This window comes from Diabrotica virgifera, chromosome 3 (genome assembly GCF_917563875.1).
Source record: "Diabrotica virgifera virgifera chromosome 3, PGI_DIABVI_V3a".
NCBI classification, from domain to species: Eukaryota; Metazoa; Arthropoda; class Insecta; order Coleoptera; family Chrysomelidae; genus Diabrotica; species Diabrotica virgifera.
This window is the reverse complement of record NC_065445.1, coordinates 247,429,296-247,455,044: the sequence shown is the minus strand read 5'-3', so window position 1 is coordinate 247,455,044 and position 25,749 is coordinate 247,429,296. Positions and strand designations below refer to the sequence as shown.

General features: G+C 30.5%; 1 protein-coding gene across 1 annotated transcript in view; it reads right to left on the bottom strand.

Annotated features, from left to right (window-relative positions):
• Positions 1-25,584, bottom strand: part of LOC114335301 (rRNA N6-adenosine-methyltransferase ZCCHC4) — a 37,092-nt gene extending 11,508 nt beyond the window's left edge. The window contains exons 1-3 of the mRNA XM_028285522.2: positions 24,991-25,584; positions 4,985-5,188; positions 824-1,117 (exon numbers count right to left, since the gene is read on the bottom strand). Of these exons, the coding sequence (XP_028141323.1) occupies positions 824-1,117; positions 4,985-5,188; positions 24,991-25,490 (998 nt within the window). The 5' untranslated portion in view covers positions 25,491-25,584. The remainder of the gene's footprint in view (positions 1-823; positions 1,118-4,984; positions 5,189-24,990) is intronic.
• Positions 25,585-25,749: the final 165 nt, after the last annotated feature.

The window sequence follows — 25,749 nt, the reverse complement described above, 5'->3', positions numbered from 1 at the left end:
AAAATTCATAGGTGGTCATAATAATATGGCCATGGACTGTATTTAACAAATTTTATGTGAAATCAACACGCGTCAAAAAATGCTAAACAAAAGTTTCATTTTGTTTCATCTATAAATGCCACGTTTTTTGTTGCCAAACGGCAGGCGAGAAAAAGGGACCTTAAAGTTCTTTTATATAATAGTTATTTATGATATAAGTGTTAAAAGTACACGTTTAAGGCACCCATGTGAAAGTTGCCTTAAACGTAAACGCATGTAAAAATTCACATGAGTGTCTTAAAAATGTACTTTTTCACACGTACCTATATCATACAATATTTTTCTACAAACGTCTTATATATCAACAATTATAATTTATTCATTCTCAATTACAGGACAATATCTACAAAAACTTTTACTTGAACTTGACTGACATTCCACTTTTATATTTTTCTTGACATTACATCAAAACTGCCTATACTGTCAATACGTAAATCATAACAACTCTAGAATAACATCTTACTTTTATTGTTGTATATTCTAACAAATTTTAATAGTTTTTTTCTACAAACGTGTTAAAAATGCAATAATACAGTTTAAATTAAATTTTAAAAAACCTTTTAAACCACCTTTTTCAAATTGCGCAAATTGTACTATTAATATTAATGTTAATAAATGAAATATAAATATTTTGACGTTTCACAATTTGAAAATTCTTTTTTAACTGCAGTGCCTTAAAATTTTTTTAAGTACTAGTGCTTTAAAGTAGCATTTTTAACGCTCCTAGGGAGTGCTAAAAATTGCATTTTTAACACGGTTGTAGAAAAAAATATTTTTTGCTTACCTGGGTTTGACATTAGTAAAAATTCTGATCGGGGACCCTTGTTTTCTTCCTCCGGAATTATTTTGAAAAGATTGATGGTTGTCATATTCCACCTTAAAATCCAGCATAGAAAAATCTGGTAGTGAATTTAAAATTTGTGGTTCCATATAGTACGGATATATCCAGAACATCGGCAGAGTATTTTGGGTTTGGTTAAGCTTCTGATATTGATTATTTATGCTTTTAAATGTTGCTGAAATCAACTCTGTTCTTCCCCCAAATGGTGGGTCTGTTATTATTACCATATCTTTACCACTACAAATAATATGTTGCTAGGAACTTCTATATTGAGAATCAAGATCCCATAAATATTCTAAAGCAAATGCAATGTACTAAAGATTAAAGATAGGTACATCTGATTTGAACTACTAGGGGGAAATGTTTCGTAATATGTGCCTAATTTCAGATCCAATAATAATTGTGAATTTTGTCGGATTACAAGGAACAAGAACTTTTTGTCACTGTTAAGATACTCATTTTGATGATCATATACAATGGATTTATTATCAAGCAATTTTTAATATAAAAAAATCAATATATAAAATTTCGCAAAATAATTTTGCAAGGTTTTGAAAGTATTAATTTTCAAAATTATGCAGAGCCAACAAAAAAAGTTTGTTTGAAATACTTGTTTCAGATCTTCAAATACTTGGAAAATTTGTTACATTATACCTGAAAGGATATTGAGTAAAATTCGAATCATTGTAAGCTCATTGAATAGGAGAGTCTATGGAACTTTTTAAACATCTATGGTCCACACCGCAACTGTCAAATAAGTGTTACCAATTTATGCCAAAATATCACCTTTGTTCAATCACAGTTAAAGTGTTATCCGGACAAGTGTGCAGTGTGCTTCGTAAAAACCCTTTTTAATCCATTATAATCCACACAAATTAAAGGAAACGATTTATGGTGTATTAAGTTTACATTAAGGGGATGGGTACGTAGTTTCGTTCGGCTCCAATGCTGTTTAAATGGGATTCATTCTTTTTCAACTCCTGAGAAAACTAATAAGTATTTTTGAAAAATTTAAAGGCAGAATGAAAGATTACGTTCTTACCGAGTACCGAAAGTCCCTGAAAAATTATGTACCGAATGTTCATTTTAATAAGTTACAGGGTTGAAAAACTAAGAGAAAATGTAGTGTGATTTTTAATTTCAAATATGTATCTCATTCAAAAGAAAATTTTTATTTATTCTAAGGGACTTTCGGCCCTCGATAATAATTTAGTCTTTCATTCTTGCGTTTAAATATTTTTTAAATATTTATTAGTTTTTTCAGGATTTGAAAAAAAAGGACACCAGGTCCGTGGTGATATTTTCCAAATCGAACATTCCCTATCTTTGTCATACAACGCACTGAGTCGAATAGAATATGATGACAAGACAGTGACAATTTTAAATATTTGACATGACATCGGGAGTATTTTGAGTTGTTGATTAAATAATATTGATAGTGTATTTAATGAATAATTGATTTAAGACGTGAACTTAATACAAAATTATTTATTGTTTATTATTTATGGAAGATCCAAGCAAAGTATGCAGCAGGATATATTCTCTGATCCAAGTATTTTGTTGTTAAAGATGTTCAAAATTTTAAGCGTTCCGTAGTAACAATATTTTATTAAAAAATCATTACACTCAATCGATTAAGTATTAGTTTTTGTTGTACAGTATATAAATTATTACAATCACTGAATACATAGTGAAAAAATTATCATATTAATTAACTGAATTAATGATGCAATTTTACAAGTAACAGTTATCCAAGAACATTCGAAAGCCATCTCTTTAAAGTTAATGATGACATTTGTCAAGTAATGTTTACATACCCATACCAGTGAGAATTTTACTACACGTAATTTGCCGTGTAAAGACAGAAAAAGTAGGGATAGCCGTAAAATATTTGCGCCCATGCCCTTAACAGAAATCTTCAAATATTATTTCTACACTTATACAGTATATCCCTGTAAGTTGGAACCATATGGAAAACTTTTTTATTATTAATTTTACGAAAAAAAGTTATTCATCATAAAAAGTTCTGCAAGGCCTAAAACCTAAGATTCAACCATCAGATATCAAATTTTATGTATATTATACAAGGTATGTCAAAAAATATGAATTTCGCTCAAGACTAAAATAGCTTTATTTTTCACAATATTGAAAATTGTTATTATGAAAAGTTGTTTGGAATTAAGAACTATATTTTAATATGCAATAACATCCTTCTAATTGAAAAAAAAATTTCTTAAATTATATTGATAACCAACATTATTTTCAATTATTTCAATGATAACACTTTTATTATTAAATTTACGAAAAAAAGTTATTCTTGATAAAAAATTCTGCATGGTCTTATATCTTCTATCAAATTTTATACGAGGTATGTCAAAAAATATTAATTTCGATCAAGAGTAAAGTAGCTTTATAGTTCGGAATATTTCAATTACAAGGATGTAATTACACATTGGAACATGGTTTTTAATTCTAAACAATTTTTTATAACCACAATTTTCATATTTTTCATATTTTTTGACATACCTCGTATAAAATTCATAAAATTTGACATAAGATGGTTGTATTTTAGGTTTTCGACCATGCAGAACATTTTATAAAGAATAACTTTTTTTCGTAAAATTAATAATAAAAGAGTTATCATAATTGAAATAACTGAAAATAATGTTAGATATCCATAATTTAGGAAAATTTTTCAAAATTTCTTTTTTTTTAATTAGAAGGATGTAATTGCATATTAAAATATAATTCTTAATTCCAAAGAACTTTTCATAATAACAATTTTCAATATTGTGAAAAATAAAGCTCTTACTCTTAAGCGAAATTCATATTTTTTGACATACCTCGTATAATATTCATAAAATTTGATATCTGCCTGATGGTTGAATCTCAGGTTTTAGCCCATGCAGAACTTTTTATGATGAATAACTTTTTTTCGTAAAATTAATAATAAAAAAGTTTTCCATATTGTTCCAACTTAGAGGGACATACTGTAAAATAAAATACGTAGGTACATAATATAGTGACTGTAATTCCAATGTACTAGGCTAAATGATTGTATATGATGTATCATGATGTATAAATGATGTATTTCTTTAACCCTCCGGTGTCCACACAAAATTTTTGTTATCCGAAACGGCCTCCCCCAACTTTTTCAGTTAACGGAGCTTTTACTGTATTTTAGTTTTGGGATGTTTGTGAATTTTTTTTGTAGTTAACGTTTTCTTTGTTCAGATTACATTGTAAGACTTACTACTCATGTTTTTATTTTGTGCCCGAGTCGTTACATTATGTTAAAGTCATACAATAAAATGTTAAAATGAGGCTTTTCTTTTGTTATTATAACAAACTTTCGACTTTTAACATCTAATACCGTTTTTGGCTACCGTAGGGTTAAGTTTGACCAGTGCATACTCCCAATTCTCACATACGCATGCCAAACATGGACCTTGACCAAGGCAAACATGGATAAAATAATGAAGACACAAAGAGCCATGGAGAGAGCAATGTTAGGAGTAAAATTGACAGACAAAAAGCAAAACAACTGGGTAAGAAATAAAACAAAAGTCAAAGACGCAGGACAACATATAGCCAGGCTAAAATGGAGCTTCGCAGGTCATAACGCTAGACAAATGGACAATAGGTGGAATACCACGATACAACAATGGAGACCATGGACAGGAAAGAGAGCAAGAGGATGACCCCAGATGAGATGGGGAGACTACATTAAAAAGATAGGAGGAACGCACTGGAAACAGAAAGCACTAAACAGAAGCGAATGGAGAAAACTGGGGGAAGCCTATGTTCAAAATTGGACGAATTAAAGGGCAAAATTGGACGAATTAAAGGGCAAAAGAAGAAGAAGAAGAAGAAGGGTTAGGTTTGCATTAGTACTAATCTTCAAATATTATTTCTACACTTATATAATAAGATATGTTCAGTGGCTGTAATTCCAGTGTACTTAGCTAAACGATTCTAAAAAGGAACAGACCTACAACTTACAATATTTTGTGTTGGTATCATGTGATGTCACTTGCTATTACCCGGATGACATGCAATAGTATTTATACTGTATGAGTATGAACTGTAGTAATGTTTACTTACCCATCCGACTGAAGAAAATCAATAAACACATCTTTGGCTTCTTTGAAGAAAAAATGGTTGTTGAACATGTTATACCAACAAAATTGAAGAGGACCAAAAAAATTGTGAAACCTTTTATCTATATCTAGCAAAATACTAGACATTTGATCACAATTACTTTGAATGTACTCGTGAATTCTAGGAGTTCCAATACATATAACATTCCTTAAAATATTGAAAATATATTATTAAAATGCAACAAAATACAGTACCGTAGAACCCCAATTATCTGAGAGCAGATTATTAGGTCTGTGGATTATCCATGCTATGATTTTCTGGTACTGAAATTGCATTTTTGAGGTTTTATTGAAATAGCATCAGTGTAAATCGCTTGATAAAAACTCTATACAAAATGAGAGAGGTGCATAATGCAATGTCAATAGCAACAGCTCTTGGGGAATCCAACGATTTGACATTAAAAGCCCCTATTACAGCAGGCCAATAAAAAGAAAAAAAAGAAAAACACCCTCAATATTAGTTCAGCCGAAATCCACAAGAGGTCGTCATTGTGACTTAACATCGCAAATCTTTTATAGTAGCTAGTATGTGTGTACAGGGTTATTCACTATATTTTGACCCCCATGTAAACTGCTTTATTTACAGAATTAGAAAAAATGTAAAATACAAAAGTTATTTGATTTTTAAATTATGATTTTTTGACATATATATCGTACTAATATATCATTGGTCAAGGTCAATAACTATAGAGAGTAACACATCAAGTGCTCCTGAAAGAAAGTTAAATTAGTGGTGAAATAGTGGGTTTTCTAAATTGAAAGTGGTATCAAATTAATTCTTGAAGGGTAGTACACAATTTTCCAATAAAAGAAAGTGAAAATATTGACGATTTAACCTAATTATATACGTTTTTCATCAAATTACAGCAAATTTAATTTGTTGAAGGCATTAAAATCCCATTAGCCAGTACTATTCTTATCTGGGACCCATATTTCAAATTGCTTTATCAGCTTTTTAACTTTTTTTCTATTAGATACAAAAAAGTTGAAGGAAGTTATTAAATCAGCTGTTGTTAAAAGTGTTCCTTAGAATCCAGTGGTGTACAGTTTTATTTTTAAATAGGGGGTCGCTGTTGCAAAAATGCCAAGCAAAGGAAAATGTGCAACATGTGATGTTGTTTTCAGCGAAAAGGAAAAATTAGTTGTCTGTGATAGCTGTTTTGAATCTGTTCATTCTACAGAAACCTGTACTAAATTGGCGGCTTCTGAATATCGTGCAGTCATTATTCAAAACAGATCCCTGGCCTATTACTGTATGGAGTGTCGAGAGGCGATTAAAAGGGTTCCTAAACTTTTGATAGAAATGAGTAAGTTGAAGCAAGATCTTCAAAAGCTTACTAATGATATGAAAAATTTGTCGTCTGGAGTTGAGTTAGTAAAACAGGAAAATGTTGAATTAAAAAAGGAAATTCAATCGTTTAAATCAATCCAAACAAACTTAGTAAATCCAGAAAAAGAAGAGGATGTTATTTATGAAGTGATGGATCGACAAAATAGGACATCTAATATTATTGTCTTTAACATAAATGAATCGAATAAACCGACTCAAGCAGATCGTACTAAAGAAGACAGTGAAACAATAACAAACATTTTGAAGGACTTCCCAGTGGACTCAAATAATTTAAAATTGTTTAGGTTGGGTAAGTTCGATAACAAAAAAACTCGTCCCATCAAAGTTATCCTCCAATCAAGTGAAGATGCCCTAAAGGTCCTAAAAAATAAAGCATCAATAAACATTCCTGGAATCAAGATTTTTGCTGATCAAACCAAAAGACAAAGAGATTACTATTTTACTGTAAAGAATCAACTTGATGAATTGATTAGAGCAGGTGACTCAACAAAAACTATTAAATATATTAACAATAGGCCTACCATTGTCCCTAAATTTATAAATAATAAACCAAATACTGCTAGCAATTCAACTTCAATTGATGAAAAAAACTAAATGCAGACCCTAATTTACTTTTTAATACCGATATTATATATTTAAATGCACAAAGCGTTTTAAAAAATATTGATCAAATAAGAACAAGCATTGCAAACTATAACCCAAAATTAATTTTGTTAAGTGAAGCAAGAACCACGCAAGATATATATGATAAAGAGATCATGATAGAAAATTATAAATGTATTAGATGTGATTCAAATAGTAGGTACACTGGTGGTGTATTGTTATATATTCAGAATAATTATGAATTTTCTTATGTTAAGTCATTTGTCTTACATGGTAATTACTGGTGTAGATTTATAAGGATAAATTTAATTTCTACCACTTGGATTGTTGGATGTCTTTACCACTCGCCGTCAAGTTCAGATGCGAAATTTTTGGAAGATTTTGAAGAAATATGCGATAGTGTATTGTCTAGGAATAATAAGTGTGTATTAGTAGGTGATTTTAATCTTGATTTTCTTAGTGATAGTTTTTATACTATAAAGTTTAAAAATCTAGTTTCAATATATGGCTTAAATCAGCTTGTAACAAAACCAACTCGCATTACCGAAACCAGTAAAACATTAGTCGACTTTGTTTTAACAAACCAAAATAATATTTCAGTAAATGTGCATGATTGTCCAAAAGTAACTGACCATTCTATTGTTTCTCTCAATTTATTTAATATAACAGCTACTGACAGTATCATAAAAAAAATATAGAAATATAAATGAAAACAATTTAAACACTATTAAAACTAACTTAATGATGGTTAATTGGAACTTAAATACAACAAATATTGACACTATCTTTCATGAAATTATAACTAATTGCGAAAAAGAAATTAATAATACTGCGCCTATTCAATCGTGTAAATATAAATCAACTATACCATGGTTTGATAATGTTTGATAATAATAATCAAATTAGAATTCGTGATAAAACATATAAGGAGTTTAAAAATTGCCGGGAAAATGAGAAACAAAATAAATGGTCATTGTTTAAAACTCATAGAAACCATGTCGTTAATTTATTAAAAGCTAAAAAAGATAAGTATTATCTGGAGAAAATTGATAGGTTTAAAAATGATCCAAACAAAATGTGGAAAACATTAAAAAATTTAATTAATGTTAAAAACTTTGATATTCCTAGCTGTATATGTTTTGATATACAGTATAAATTTAAGAAATATGGAACATAGCTTTTTAAGACACAGTGTTTGAACTGCATTTGAGATAGTGGACCAATATAAAAGTTCCAGACATTAAAACCAGAAATCATAGCAACATTAACATTGGCATGTAGAAAATATCTTTTAACTAGAACCTCCTACTTCTATCTCTCTTTTTGGGAGTTTACTAAAATAGCGAGCCCAGCCGAATGAGCCGAAAGTACATAATCGGACTTAAGGGTCCGCACCGCGCCAAGGAATAGAACCGAACCGAACCCACTACCTACATGCACAGACAAGGCGATTGCAGATACGCGGTACGAATGGGTTATTATTTTTATAAGTTTTTTATGTATTTAAAACATATAATTTAACCTAAAATATTTATTTTAATATTTATAGTGCTAAATATTTCATGTGTATCTATTTACGGATAGTGATGATTGGCATTATACATAATATTATGTATATTGTTCTAAAGCTACTTTTTGTGGCGTTTGTGTAATTTATTTTTATAAATGGGAAATAAGCCACAATTTAACTTAAAAAATGATTTTGTTAACGTTTCGACCTCCACTTCGGACGTCGTTGTCAAAATACACAGTATTAATAAATTAAACAAAAATGTTGTTGCTTAGTAAAAAAAATTTCTTCTAATAATATAATTTATTCTAACTTATTCATATCGGCAATTATTAGAAGATTTTTTTTACTAAGCTACAACATTTTTGTTTAAATTATTAATATTTTGTATTTTGACAACGACGTTCGAAATAAAAGTTAACGAAATAATTTTTTAAGTTAAATTGTGGCTTATTTCGTATTTAGAATAATAAATTACATAAACGCCACAAAGAAATAGCTTCAGATAATATTTTAGGTGAAAAAATATGTTTTAAATAGGTACGTATCCATAAACCTAAACTTATAAAAATAAAATAATCTATTCGTACCGCGTATGCACAAAAAGCTAGAAGGATCTGCAAATTCTGCAATCGCCTTCTGCATGTAGTCAGGTCGCCGGTCGGTTCGGTTCTATTCCTTGGGGCGATCGCGAGGCGGACCCATAGGAACCGGTCGTATAATAATTCTTATACCTGATTCTGACCTAGAGGTGGGCTAGAAGTATTTGCAATCATGTAACCGTAACCAAAACAGCAACAAAATAGTTATTATTTTGTCTAGGAGTCTAGGTCATGATTATAAAATTAGGTCTGTTAGAATGAGAAACAATTTTATTCAAAAAGTAGTTTTTGTAATGAAAATAATATTGCATTAATAAATAATTTCATGTTTTTTTCATTGTCTTAATTGTTATTAGAAAATCTAACAAGAGCATAGGCACCAAATTTCGGGCCAATGCTTTCTCAATGCATTCATTTTTTTCGAGTTTTAAGAAAATAATAAGTATTTTTGAAAAATATAAACGCGGAATGAAAGATTACATTATTATCTAGGGCCGAAAGTCCATTAGAATAAAAAAACTGTCATTTGAATGAGATATTTGAAATTAAAAATCACACTCAATTTTCTCTTCTTTTTACCGCTGTAACTTATATTAGAAGTTATAGAACACATTATAGAAGTTTTCAGGGACTTTTAGCACTCGGTAATTATGTAATTTTTTATTCTGCTTTTAAATTTTTCAAAAATACTTAGTAGTTTTCTTAGGATTCGAAAGAAATAAATGCATTTAAATAGCATTGTCCCGAAATTTTGCGCCTACCCTCTTAAAAACGAAATACAAAGTAAACTTTAAATACCAGTATTTGCTACAAATACTTATTAGTTACTATTTGGTACTTTTAAATTAAAATTTCAGAATAGCAGCCTTTTAACCTTTTTATAATTAACTCGAGTTCTTCAATCAGAAATAATTAGACCAGCTTTGGAAATAACCGTTCGCAAGGCACTGATGTTCCAATGACACTAATTCGTTCTTGAGCTACTTGTGCATGATAAGGAAAAATATATTTATTTTCTCTCCGCCATTTTAACGAATCTTCATTTCGCGCCAACCGATCGCATTCCCTAAATCTTTGCATTTCTATTATTGCCCTGCTTGTCGTAGTGCCTCGTGGCTGATCCTGCGATCCCATAATAGCATCCGGATCTGCAGATGTTTTCTCATGTTCTAATAAAATTTGAGTCGTAAATCCTTTATCTCTTTGTTCCATTCCAAGTTTTTCTGCAATAAGAGCGATTCTATTTTCTGTGCTATTTCCGCATTTGTTGGATCCTTAAAAGGAATTAGTCGAAACCTTATTCTGCCGCGAAAAGTTGAAACAGTTTATCGACAGTTTAATAAAATACTCATACATTGTTGAACTAGTGTTTACGTACATATTTGTTATGCTTATAATAGCCTTAACAATTTCTTCTAGCTGAATAAGTCTTTCCAACATATAAAATGTCGAATTACAACATGTGGAAACATCTTGCAGTAATTTGAGAGGATTCCCGTTTCCTGGATTTTTTCAAAATCTAAAAGTTTAGCAGTTGCTTGTAGAACTCTTTTTAAAGTGGCTAATGGTATTTTTTATTTTGGTTAAATTTTTAATGATTTTCTTATATCACTTTTGATAACAACATCTGAGGTAGAAGTTGAAACGTCAATAAAATCATTTTTTTAAGTTAAATTGTGGCTGATTTCCTCATCCTTTAAGCCATCGTTCACAATAAAGTTTATTTATTGTGTGTGCAAAGCATCCAAAATGTTTCATTTTCACATCATTTTGTACCACCTTTAACATTTTGTGCATTATAGGAAACAATAATGTGTTAAAATTTTGTTTTCTAAGTTCTCTAAGTTTGATAAGACAGCTTTATCTTACAAATATTGCATGATGCATAATTATCATCCACTTATATAAAAACGTTCCATAAACTACTAAATTTTTCTATTTTTGTTTGACACTAATGGCATGGTATGCGTTCTAATAGCAAACCCAATTTTGTAATAGTGACCTAAACAAAATAATAACACGTGTAGAATTTTACGATGGTCCACAGTGGTAACACTTTTTATTAGGAGTTTAATATACGAATATTTCGTTGCTCTGTTAAATCACAATCACGATTATTTTTTTAAATGGGAATAGGGGTCGTGTGATAGCTCATTTGAAAGGTAATTTAATTCTCTATGCAGTAATATAAACATTTACATAATTATTTATATAGGGTGTCCAAAAGAAATTGTTTTGAATTAAATTTATTGACATAAAAAGAAGGATGAATGTAATTTATTTAGTTCAAAATACATTTTACTGTTCTCAGAAAACAGAAAAAATGTTTATTTGGAAAATAATCATTCCTTTTCGCTTAAATCAAATGTTCAAACTGTTAAGAGGAAGGTGGGTGGCGGCTTTAATATTGAGTTTATGCAAAAAACAATATTTATTTGTCAAATAAACATTATTTCCTGTTTTTTCTGACAGCAGTAAAATGTATTTTAAGTTACATATATTACACAAATTCTTCTTTTTGTCAATAAATTTAATTCAAAAAAAAATTTTTTTGGACACCCTGTATAAATAATTAGTTAATGTTTATATTACTGAATAGAGAATTGAATTACCTTGCAAATAAGCTATCACACGACCCCTATTCTCATTTAAAAAAATTATAGATGACGTCATCACGTACAGATGGGTGACGTCACTAGTATGATACATATGTCAAAAAGTCGCAATTTGAAAATAAAAATTGACCTGTTTTGGGATTTTTTACCAAAATCGTCCATTCTCGAGAAAATGAATTTATTCCAACCTTTACGTGCTCACTGTATAAAATATTGTATTATCTCGGAATATCCAACTATTAATGAAAATATTTTTACGTTTCCTTAAAAGTTTACACATTGTAACATGAATTGTTTTCACAATGACTGATTCAGTTACAGACAAAAATCACAATTAATAAAATATCACTATCGTAAATAAGCCCACCTCTAGACTCGTTCAGTTGATTTAAAACAGAATGAAACGGTAAATGTAGGCGGGCTTTTGCATTTACGTAGCTTAGTTCAGAATGCAGCAGTCGACTGAGTTATTGTACTTGTATAATATAATAATTATTTGAAAATATTTTGTTGGCCAACCACCTAGAGCCGTAATACGTGTATTGGCTATGATCCGTTTAAATATCGCTGGACCTGTACATTAATGTTAAAAACTTTGATATTCCTAGCTGTATATGTTTTGATATAGATGCGGAGCATAATGTATTAAGAGAACTTGTGGAGATTGCAGAAAATTTTAACAAATATTTTGTCAGGAGTATAACAAATATTGTCGAAGATATTGATTCAATAAATTCCTGGACCAATACCAATAATAATTTATAGTTAAATCTGAGTGAATTTAAACCACTGTCAATGTTAGACTTACGTAAAATAGTTTATAGTATGGACAACAAGTTCTCCATACATGAAATATTAAATTCAAGGATGGTGAGGGAAATTTTTGAATCGATTGGTCACGTTATACTGAATTTTATAAACACTTCTCTAATGACAGGTAGAATTCCTACACTTTTGAAAGTGAGTACAATTGTTCCTATTCAGAAGATTTTGAATACAAATAAAGCTAGTGAATTTAGGCCCATTAACACATTACCCCCAATTGAAAAAATATTAGAGATAGCAGTTTCTGACCAACTACTAGAACACGTGGGAAAAAATTCAATTTTAATAAATAATCAGTCCGGTTTTCGACAGAAACATTCATGTGAGTCAGCTTTACAATTGACTCTCTGTAAACTTAAAAACGATATTGATAAAAACCGATACGTAGTAGGTGTTTTTCTTGATTTTAAAAGAGCCTTTGAAACCATTGATCGCCAAATACTCCTAACAAAACTACAAAATTATGGGTTTGTAGGTAAAGTACACAAATAGATAAGTGATTATCTTAGTGATAGGAAGCAGATAGTACGTTTTACGCTTACGGTCGCTGACCAGCGAATAGAACACACGTGTTTAGCTCGTATCTTAACTCGATTCTCGGGCAGATATAGCAATAAAACAATTGTGTTATACAAAAGTGCAGTGTAACTATAAACCAATATATGTAGGTACATAAATAAACAACCTAATTAGTTAACTAATTATACAGTGAAAAAATCGGAAAAAAGTAATTCCAACGATAAGGAATTAAATTCTTGTGTAAAGTGATAAAAACTTGTGTGATATCGAATATAAACAAAGCAGGTTTTTGCAGTAGGTGGAAACAAAACAATATTGTGAATGGTGTATTTCTACAGGAAAATAAAGCATATTAATAAACAGAATCAGCTGTAAGTAGAAAACTTTATTATAATATAATTAATTTTATTATAAACAGATAACCAGGGCCGGATTTTGATTTTGATTTTTACCTAGGAATAAAAGTGCTGGAAAATTAGTAACGGCTAGCGCGGGTGCGGGTGGGAATTTGAACTGTGAGTAGAGTTCTCCACGAAACTTCACCCGTGACGCATTGACTAATAACTCTAGCACGAAAAATAACTAGGAATTAAGAACAATGAGTTCAGATAGCGAATTAGATGATGAAATGAAAAGGAGAAGGGAAGAGGAGGAACATCCCAGCAAAAAATCAAAAATAACAGCTAGAACATCACAAAAAACAGATGAAGATAACATAAGTGGAATGGAACAAATGATGAAAATGATGAGGGAATTAGCAATGGATATAAAAGACATAAAAAAAGAACAATATAGATCTGGAGACGAAATCACACAACTAAAGAATGAAATTAAAGAACTGAAAGATCAACAAAGCGGCTACAAAGATGAAATAAAAAAAGCTGCGAGAAACAAACGAAAAAGCTATAAAACAAATAGGTCAATTAGAAAAAGAAATTAGTATAGCAAATGAAAAAATAGAGAAATTGGAAAGAGAAAGAAAGAGAAAAAATGTAATAATACAAGGAATAAAAATTGATACAAATGATCAGAAAGTTTTACGAGGGGCTATGGAGAATTTTATGGAAAAAGAGCTACAAGTTTCAGTAGATGTAAATGGAGCAAGGAAAATAGGAGAAAATACTGTCATAGTGGAACTCAACAGCGTGAAAAACAAAATAGAAGTAATGAAAAATAAAAGTAAATTAAAAACCAAAAAGGACGAAAGAATCTATATTAATGATGATATGTCAAAAGAAGAAAGAATTATTCAGAAAGAAATTAGAAGCAAGGCTATGGTAGAGAGGCATAATGGAAAAAATGTAAAAATAGGATACCAGAAGCTAATCATTAATGGTGAAATATGGACATGGAATAACAACCAACAACAACTCATAAAAGAGAAAAATATACAACCAAAAAACTAGCAATACAACGAAAGCGGACTGAAATAACGGAGATGACATGGCAAAGTACAGGTACACGAAATAGACAAAATGTACAGATTATTAATGAAAAGCAGCCCATAAAAGAACATATATTAGTAGGAACATGGAATGTAAGAGGAACATACGAAGAAGGAAAACTGAAACACCTAGTAGATGAATGTAAAAAATATAAATTCGAAATAGTAGCACTACAAGAAACGAAACAACTAGGCCAAAACTCAATGGAAATAAATGACTATTTATTTTTCAATAGCGGAGGCGAAAATAGAATGTTAGGCACAGGATTTGTAGTAAACAAAAAGCTGAAAGATCTAATCGTTGACTTTAAACCAATTTCAGAGAGAATATGCATACTAAGAATAAGAGGAAAATACCAAAAAATAACATTTATAAACATACATGCACCGACTGAAGAGAAAAACATAGAGATAAAGGAAGACTTCTACAGTCAAATAGATACAGTATTCGAAAATATTCCCAAATACGATATAAAAATAGTACTAGGTGATGCTAATGCCAAAATAGGAAAAGAAGAAATATACACACCCACCATAGGAAAATATAGTCTGCATGAAACAACGAATGAAAATGGTCACCTCTTAATAGATTTTGCAAAAGAAAAAAACATGATCGTTATGAGCACGTACTTTCAACACAAAAGAATATATCAAGGAACATGGAGATCACCAGATGGAAAAACCATAAATCAAATAGATCATGTGCTCATCGAAAAAGACATGGAAAAATGTATAAAGAACATAAGAACATATAGAGGACCGGATGCAGACACAGATCACTTTATAGTCGGAATACAACTTAAACAGGTTATACCAGTTCTTAGAAATCAACAGAAAAAAAGGTACAAAGTAACTAAACCTATTAGACTACTGTCAGAAGAAGAACAAAGTAAATATGAAAGACTAGTCACTAGAGAACTGGAAAATATTGCAGAAAATGAAAACATCGAACAAAAATGGACGCAAATAAAAGTATGTATGACCAAAGCAGCGCAAGTCAGTAATAGAAATATAAAAGATGGATTCAAAGAATGGTTTGATGAAGAATGTAAAATAGAACTGGATGAAAGAAATAAGTTAAGACTCAAAATGATGCAAGTGAAAACACCAGAGATGGAGATACAATACAACGAACAAAGAAAACGAACTAAAAGAATCATAAGAGTAAAGAAAAGAAAGTACAACGAAGATAAATTGAAATGCATAGAAGAAAACTATAAAAATGGAGAAGTCAGGAACTTATATCAAGGAGTAAAAAATGAGAAAAAGGGGTTCCAAAGAAAACCTGTACACTACAAAAGCAAAAATGGAAGGAATTTAGTAAGCGACGAAGAAATACTGAGCAGATGGAGAGAATACTTCGAAGAGCTTCTAAATGAAATTCCCACAACAGAATATGCAGAAGAAGAAGAAGAAGGACCGAATGAAAATATTGATCAAGAAGAAATGCAGGAAAGACCGCCTAATGAAAAAGAAATAAAAGAAATAATAGAAAAACTAAAGAAAAACAAGAGCCCAGGTAAGGATGAAATAACAGCTGAAATGTTTAAATATGGAGGACCAGTACTAATTAAGCATTTGGAAAAGCTGATAAAAGAAATTTGGGAACAAGAACACATACCAAAAGAATGGACTGAAGCCACACTGTGTCCAATTCACAAAAAAGGCGACAAAAGTTTATGCCATAATTACAGGGGAGTAGCCCTACTAAACGTTGCATATAAAATACTTGCAGTACATATAAAAGACAAGATAACACAAAAGATAGATAATGACATAGGAGAATATCAATGTGGATTCAGAAGAGGACGCAGCACGGTGGATCAAATTTTCCTGCTGCGTGAGATACAAGCGGAAAGCTACGAATACGGAAAATCTACAATGGCCCTATTCATTGACTTTAAACAAGCTTTTGACAGAGTTAAGCGAAAAGAAATATACAAAGCACTATGTGAAATTGGAATTAGTAAAAAATTAATAAAGATGGTAAAAGTTACACTCAGAGAAACAGAGAACAGGGTTAAAATAAATGGAAAGGAAACAGATAAGTTTAGGGTCGGTGAAGGGGTACGACAAGGAGACCCACTGTCATCACTGTTGTTTAGTATCCTTCTTGAAATAGTCATCAGAGAAGCCGAAATTAACAGGACAGGACTTGTATACCAACGAAAACACCAATGCTTGGCATTCGCTGATGACATAGTAATGATAGCCAGAAGCAAACAAGAATTACAAGAAATACTAAAAAGACTAGAGGCGATAGGAAGAAAGAAAGGGATATACATAAACGAAGAAAAGACTAAATATATGGAATGGACAAAACGAGAATACACACAAGGACAATACCTGACAATAAACACAGAGGCAAAAATATATAAATTCGAGGAAGTAGAGAGATTCCAATATCTAGGAGCGACATTCACTAGGAGACCAAATATAAAAGAAGAAATCCAAGCGAGAATTATGGCTGGTAATCGTTGTATCTTTGCTCTAAACAACTTATTGAGAAATAAGAACATATCTAGAGGGGCTAAGATAAGAATATACAAGACAGTGATAAGACCTATAGTCTTGTATGCCAGTGAAACATGGACGATGAACAAATCCGAGCAAGTCATGCTTAAAGTATGGGAAAGAAAAGTCCTAAGAAAAATATTTGGCGGAAAGATATGGAATGGAATGTGGATAAGAAGACCAAATGTGGAATTGGAGAGGATGTATGGTGAACCAAACATAGTAGGGATCGTAAAATCACAAAGACTGAGATGGTTGGGACATATCCAAAGGATGCCAAACACGAGACTTCCCAAAAAAATACTAACGGGAGGAATAGGAGGAAAGAAGAAGAAAGGTAGACCGAAAACCAGATGGAAGAAAGATGTTGAAAAAGACATAGAAGAACTGAAAATCACAAATTGGAAAAATAAAGCAGCAAATAGGAGAGATTGGAAAGGAATAGTAAACCAAGCCATGGGCCTTCTAGGCCTGGAGAGCTAAACTATATATATTGATTCAATAAATTCCTGGACCAATACCAATAATAATTTATAGTTAAATCTGAGTGAATTTAAACCACTGTCAATGTTAGACTTACGTAAAATAGTTTATAGTATGGACAACAAGTTCTCCATACATGAAATATTAAATTCAAGGATGGTGAGGGAAATTTTTGAATCGATTGGTCACGTTATACTGAATTTTATAAACACTTCTCTAATGACAGGTAGAATTCCTACACTTTTGAAAGTGAGTACAATTGTTCCTATTCAGAAGATTTTGAATACAAATAAAGCTAGTGAATTTAGGCCCATTAACACATTACCCCCAATTGAAAAAATATTAGAGATAGCAGTTTCTGACCAACTACTAGAACACGTGGGAAAAAATTCAATTTTAATAAATAATCAGTCCGGTTTTCGACAGAAACATTCATGTGAGTCAGCTTTACAATTGACTCTCTGTAAACTTAAAAACGATATTGATAAAAACCGATACGTAGTAGGTGTTTTTCTTGATTTTAAAAGAGCCTTTGAAACCATTGATCGCCAAATACTCCTAACAAAACTACAAAATTATGGGTTTGTAGGTAAAGTACACAAATAGATAAGTGATTATCTTAGTGATAGGAAGCAGATAGTACGTTTTGATGGGGCATTATCCTCTGAACATTATATCAATGTTGGGGTACCACAAGGCAGCGTATTGGGGCCTCTCTTATTTATATTGTATCTAAATGACATAGACCTATATGTAGAAAGTGAATTTATTAATCTTTTTGCGGATGATACTTTTGTAGCTTGTAGTGATACTAACCTTGAAGTAGCGATTCAAAAAATGAATAATACATTAGAAAAAATGGCTAAATACTTGGCATCAAATAAATTAAAATTAAATATTTCCAAAACTAAAGCAATGATCTTTACAACAAAACACAAATATAGCCAATTAAATACCGATAACATTCTGCTACAAGTAAAAAATGAAAAGATTGATCTTGTAAGATGTGTTAAATATTTGGGGTTTCAAATTGATAGTTGTTTGAATTTTGATCATCATTTTGATTATATTGTCCGTAAAATAACGAAAAAACTATATTTTTTTAGCCGAATATCACAAAATATATCGACTCAAGCTAAAATTACAGTTTTTAATTCAATTATTCAGCCACATTTTGAGTACTGCGCAACTATATTGTATATGTTTAATTTAAATAAACTCAATCAACTACAAAAACTACAAAATCGTGGCATGAGAATTATATTGAAAACAAATCGACTTACACCTGTATCATATATGCTACAGGTTTTAAGTTGGTTCACAATTGAAGAGAAACTGTATTATTATACAATGATTTTGGTTTATAAAATACTTAATAATGTAGCTCCAGATTACTTTAAGCAGTTTATAGTGTACAATAAAAATGTGCATGATTATTCTACAAGAAATATGGGGAATATTTACATAGCAAAAACAAATTATAGAATGACGATGAATTCATTAGTATTCAGGGGTTTTAATGAGTTTAACGCTCTACCAGGTGAATTAAAAAATACGATGTCACTAAAATCTTTTAAAGCCAAACTTAAGCTGTATATTAGAAACAAGTGATGTAATACTTTATTATGTTAATTTTATGGGTGGGTATTGTATGGTATTATTTGTTGTAAAATTTATTTAAAGTTTGTTTCAATTTCATTTGATGTTGCTTAATTATATTCGATTTTGTAAATGATTTGTAATATCTATTCTCTACATTGATTGTATATTAGGGTAACCTATTTAAATGAATAAATATCTATCTATCTATCTATCTATCTATCTATCTATCTATCTATCTATCTATCTATCTATCTATCTATCTATCTATCTATCTATCTATCTATCTATACTAATGACGTCATCCATCTGGGCGTGATAATGCAATTGACTATTTAAATGAGAATAGGGGTTGTGTGCTAGCTCATTTGAAAGGGTATTCAATTCCCTATTCAGTAATATAAAAAATAACATAATTATTTATAATGGGTGTCCAAAAAAATTTTAATTAAATTAATTGACACAAAAATAAGAATGTATGTAATTTATTTAATTCAAAATACATTCTACTGCTGTCAGAAAACAGAAATAAATGTTTATTGAACAAATAAACGTTACTTTTCACTTAAGAGCACACAGTAGCGATCAACAGGTAGCAACAAACGCGGTCCAAGTTTGCTAAAGTTCTGCGAACTTTCAAAAATAAGACAGCAGTGCGTCTGTAATTCGACACTGAGAGTGACGTTTATACTATCAAAAACAATAATTTTTATACACATAGGCGCGAAATGTTGCCAAGTAAGTGACGTTCGATTTCTTGTTATAAAAAAATCGATTTTTAATAGTTCCAATGTGACACAAAATCTAGGCACAGGATAAAAAAGTTTATTTGAAGAAAGTGTATTTTTTTGTCTTTCTTAATGGAGGTACAGGCTCCTTTTTTTCAATATTTTATTTAGTTATAGGGTAATTTCCACATACTAACATATTTTTTTTTAATTTTTTTTTATTTATTTATTTACGGGATTACCCCCATTACAACACATACAGTATAAAATCAATCTCTGTAATATCTACTAAACTAGAGTAAAATAAATCTTAATTACATACTTATTAAACAAAAACGAAATATTAATAGTTATCCATTACACATATTACATCTATTACACAAATCAGTTCAAATAAACAAAAAGTACCTGTCAAGCTCTTTTAATCCGATTCTTAAAACCAGCCAAGGAGACACCAAACATTTCCAAGTTATTCTCGTTTATAATTTTTAGTGTTCGCTCAATGGGCGAATGCATACCATAGTTTGTCCGATGAAAAGGTATATAAAACAAATCAACATGTCTGAGACTTCTGGAGGGAACATATAAATTAATAGATTGGAGAAGTTCAGAACAACAAATTAAACCATTTATTAATTTAAACACAAATACCAAATCAGAGTTATCTCGTCGAGTTTTTAATAAATTCATGTTGAGTGTTTTTAAAATATAGGTATAATCATGATTAGTAATGCGTATGTTTAATTTGTATGCACAATATCTCAAAAATTTATTCTGCAATCTCTCCAACGTAGTAGAATGAGCTTGGTATTGTGGAGACCATACAATAGATGCATATTCCACTTTAGATACAACCAAAGCATAATATACCGTTCTTAAAGCCCCTACAGATAGTCTCAGACAGTTGCGAATGATAAAGCCCAAAGATTTTGATGCATTTACTGTTACACTATTTATATGTTGCACAAAACGCAACTGCTCATCAAATGTGACTCCTAAGTCTTTTATTGTTTTAACATAAGACAATTCATTTTCATTAATTGTGTAAGAAGTATCATATTTTTTATTACCTCTATAAAAGCTTATATAACAGCATTTAGCAACATTTAAATGCAAAATATTATTCTCACACCAAATACTCAACCGGTCTAAATCTTCTTGAATTAATGTTACATCAACATTTGAATCTACGGATTTAAATAATTTCAAATCATCTGCAAACATCAGGAAATCGCAATTTCTAAAACACTCTGATATATCGTTCACAAATATATTAAATAACAAAGGTGAACAGTGAGCTCCTTGGGGTACTCCTGATGTCACATGAATTATATTTGAAGTAAAACAACCTATTCTCACCTGCTGTGTGCGATCTCTTAAAAAGCTATTGAACCATTGTAAGGATTGATGACTGAAGCCAAAAGCATTTAATTTTCCCAATAACATGTTATGATCTACTCTGTCAAATGCCTTGGAGAAGTCAGTATAAATAGTATCCATCTGACTTTTATTCTCCAACGCGTTTAATATTTTTTGTTCAAAGAGTACTAAATTTGTTACTGTTGATTTATTCTGAGAAAATCCATGTTGATTGTGTATTAGACGCTCTTTACAATAAAATTTTAATTGATCGTGCAATAGTCTATCAAAAAGTTTTGGTATAGAGGATTGTTTACAAACGCTTCGATAATTTGTTATGTCTTGTTTATTACCTGATTTAAAAATTGGACAGATATAAGAGTGCTTCCATAAAGTTGGGAAAACTGATGTCTTTAATGATGACTCAAAAAGAAGATATAAAGGATTAGTTAGTGAATATATACAGTTCTTTAGAAAGTAATCGGGAATACCATCTGGACCACTGCTTAACTTATTGGGTAGGGATAATATGTTGTTGAAAATATCTTTCACTGATATTGAAAAATTAGGTATAAAAAGATTGTTGTTTCCCTTTACTTCCAAGTTATTAATATTTGATTGTGGCGAATAAACTGTTGAAAAAAATTGACGGAAACAGTTTGCAATCTGTTGTCCGTTTGTTGCTATAGCATTACCATAGTACATACTGTTTGGTAAATCATTTGATGCTCTCTTACTGTTTACAAACTGCCAAAAGTACTTAGGATTACTGCATAAATTATGATTTACTTGATTCAGATAAGTGTTATAACATTGATTTGATAGATCCTTACACAATCTCCTAAGTTCTGAAAAAATCACATAATCCTCTTGATTACAGGAAGCTAAATAATTTTTATGAGCAATTTTTTTCTGTACAACTAAATAACGCAAGTTGGCATCAAACCATTTTGGATAACTAGAAGTTTTAAATCTTTTCACCGGTACAAACAATGATAGTGACATATTAAGTATGTTGTAAAATTCTGTTAAAGCATCATCAACATTTGACAAATTCAAATGGTCTTCCCAAGGTATCATTGAAAGATAGTTATTGAGACCTTCATAGTCTGCATTTACAAAATCATGATAAAATTCAGTATATTCTAATGACTTACCTCGATATTCACACAAACTAATATTGTAAGTGTAACTTATGTGATGATAACTATTTTTAAAAATCGGATCTGAGGCTTTTGCTACTTGTAAATCACAAACATTTGTAAATATTAAGTCTAAAAACACATTTCTTTCATTTGGAATATTAATCATCTGGAAAAAATTCAAGTACCCATAAAACTCAGCTAAGTACAATGCATGTGAACCTTGAGGACAATTCACCAAGACACCTGATTCATTGTTATCCCATGAAGCTTCCGGAAGGTTGAAGTCTCCGAATATATATGTCTTATGATGATTATACCTTTGGGATATATCTTCGACTGATAAACAGTGTTGTTCATATATTTGTTCTACGGATTTTGGTGGAATATATACCCCTCCAATTATAAAATTTTCTTTACCAAATGAGCATAAAAGAAAAAGTTGTTCAATAGATTTGTACAAGGGTTTCAGCACAGTTACCTTAATGTAGTCTTTAACAACAATCAAAATACCTCCTCCTCTTGACTTATAACTATTATCACGATCACATCTAAAAGTTCTATATGAAGGTATTTTAATTTCACTATCTAAAATATCCTCGTGTAACCAACTTTCAACAAATATAAAAATGTCATAATCAGAACATAAAATAGAACTAATCAGATCTTGAATTTTTGTACGAAGTCCTCCGACGTTCTGACAATAAACTTGTAATGGGGATGAGATTAGTTTTTTCCTTCTTTCTTGAATGATTCAATTTTTGGTACACCATTTCTGTATTTTATGGCAATGTCTTTTTCGCCTTTATTTTGTCTGTCTTTTAATTCTTTCCAAGCTTTACTGAACATATCCCTTTGCATATTTGTTTGATCACTATTTATTTTGATTGTTGAGTTCTGTAGTCTTTTGTTACTCCTTAAAATGTCCTTAACAACACCTTAACAACACCGTGTTCTTTCCTACTCGAACAACCTTCACTAAATCCTCCAACGCTTCATCTTTTCCCATTTGTTTCATAATTTCCTCGACTTTGGCTTTGTCTTGTTTTATCCTATCTTCAATATTCTCAGAATTCAATTCGGGAACATTGAATAACATAATATTGTTAGATTTTACAATTCTATCATTTATTTCTATGAACATTTCCTCAAATGGCAAACCTCGCGCATTGGAGTTGCATTTCAGTTCATCAATAGTCTTCCTTAGATCACAAATCTGATTATCCTTTTCGTGTAAGGATTTTTCATTGGCACACTTAAGTTTCTCTACCTCAATCTTTAGATCTTCAACCATAGACTTCAAAATTGGTACTAACAGTAAACCTTGCTCACAATCCTCACAGAAATATTTTAATTTCCTAGTATCTGCTGCCAATTGAAGACATCTTACTTCTGTAGCTGTTATACTGGCACAATTAATATGTATAGCCCTCTTACATCCATCACACTTGAAAGAAGTCTTATCCTCTGCAGCATCTTTCTTGCATAACAAGCATTTGCCCATATTTGAATATTCAACAAAATGTCAAAAATAAACCCTTTAATAAAGATAGTAAGTCACTTCACTGGTATATGGTAATTACTTATCTATCACTATCAATTTGTCCTAATTGCTTCAAGTTTTTGTTTAAAAAAGAAAAACTAAAGGTACAAACTTTGCATTGCAATTATTGCAATTTACAGACAAACAAATTGTTTTTCCAAAAAAGAAAGATGATCTACAAATTCCTTGTACTAATTCAGCTTATTTGATATAACTTTAATAATTAATTGTTGATATTTACTTGTAAAACAACAGTTTTTTAGGAGCAATTGCTAATTACATCCATCGAGGTTGATTTCTAATTTTAAACTATGGGCTCTGTACCGCCATTCTTTATTATATTACGAATATGTGTGCCAAATATCTCGACAAAATATTCAATCTTGGAACGCGTTTGTTGCTACCTGTTGATCGCTACCGTTTGCTCTTAAATTCAATGTTCAATCTGCCACCCATCTGCCTCTTGGCAGTTTGAACATTGAATTTAAGCAAAAAGCAATGTTTATTTGTGCAATAAACTTTTACTTCTGTTTTTTCTAACAGAAGTAGAAGATATTTTGAATGAAATAAATTACATTCATTCTTCTTTTTGTGACACCCTGTATAAATATTTATCTTAATGTTTATATTACTGCTGTTAACCTTTCAAATGAGCTAGCACACGAACCCTATTCTCATTTAAAAAAATAGTTGATTACGTCATCACAGCCAGATTATCTAAACTACATTTAAAGTTCGTTGGAATTATGACAATAAAACCACTAAATCATGTTTTATGAATTTTTTTTCAAAATTTCAAAGTTTAAACCACTCTAGTGTAAAGTTAGTCAAATGTCGCTTGGTCATTTTTGCCTTTCAGCCATCGATATGTAAAAAAATCATAATTTAAAATTCGAATAACTTTTGTATTTTACATTTTTTTTTTCTAATTCTGTAAATAAAGCAGTTTACAGTGGGTCAAAATATCGTGAATAACCCTGTACATACCTATGTGTGATATATATAAAATAAATGTTCAGATTATCTGTTTTTTTTTTCAATTATCTGTGCCACGTCCAGTCCCACGGAGCACAGATAATTGGGGTTCTACTGTAAATGCATAAAAATACATACCTATATCCAAGTTCTTTAAATATATCCATAATAACAGTTACTGACGTTTCTGAAAAATGATACTGTGCTTCTCGTTTCGAATCATCCAAGGCTGGCAAAATGGTAGAGGGATGTCTCAGTTGTAAATCAGTCAAACCTTTAACAACTTTGTGAGTGGAGTGTTTTTCATCATCCCTACAGAACATGTTACAGGTACTACAAAACGACCTTTTAGAAACATCCTGCGAAGATATTTCATTCAGATTAAGAAACATTTTTCGATGATTTATACCTTTCACAAATTTTTGGTTTTCTGTTGCCCAAAAGGTTTCTTTATTTTTCGACTTTTCGTCCTCCCAAAGAAGAAAATTACACTGTTTTCTATCTCTGCAAGCAGAACAAGCAAAGTATCTCCTGGTTTCATCTTCAATTTTTCTTGAAAACAGTATTGTAGGCCCATGTGGACAGCAGGGATGATTCCTTATATCTTTTTCGATAACTTGTACACCTCCTTTAGTCATGTTAAAGTTTTTAATAAGATATAATGATAGTTACAATTATTTGTTAAAATATTCCTTTCAGAACATGATGGCAGCTAACCTAAAAACAAAACACACATAACATTCTTCTTCCAGTTCCAGTAGTAGATAATTTTCTGGACTTGTATTATGTAGGCTCTTAATAAAAATATATGAAAATGTGACTAAAAAAGGAACAAAATAGTTTTTCTTGCAGAGTTGAAATTAAAAACTGTTTTGTTGGAATGGTAAATTTTCTCAA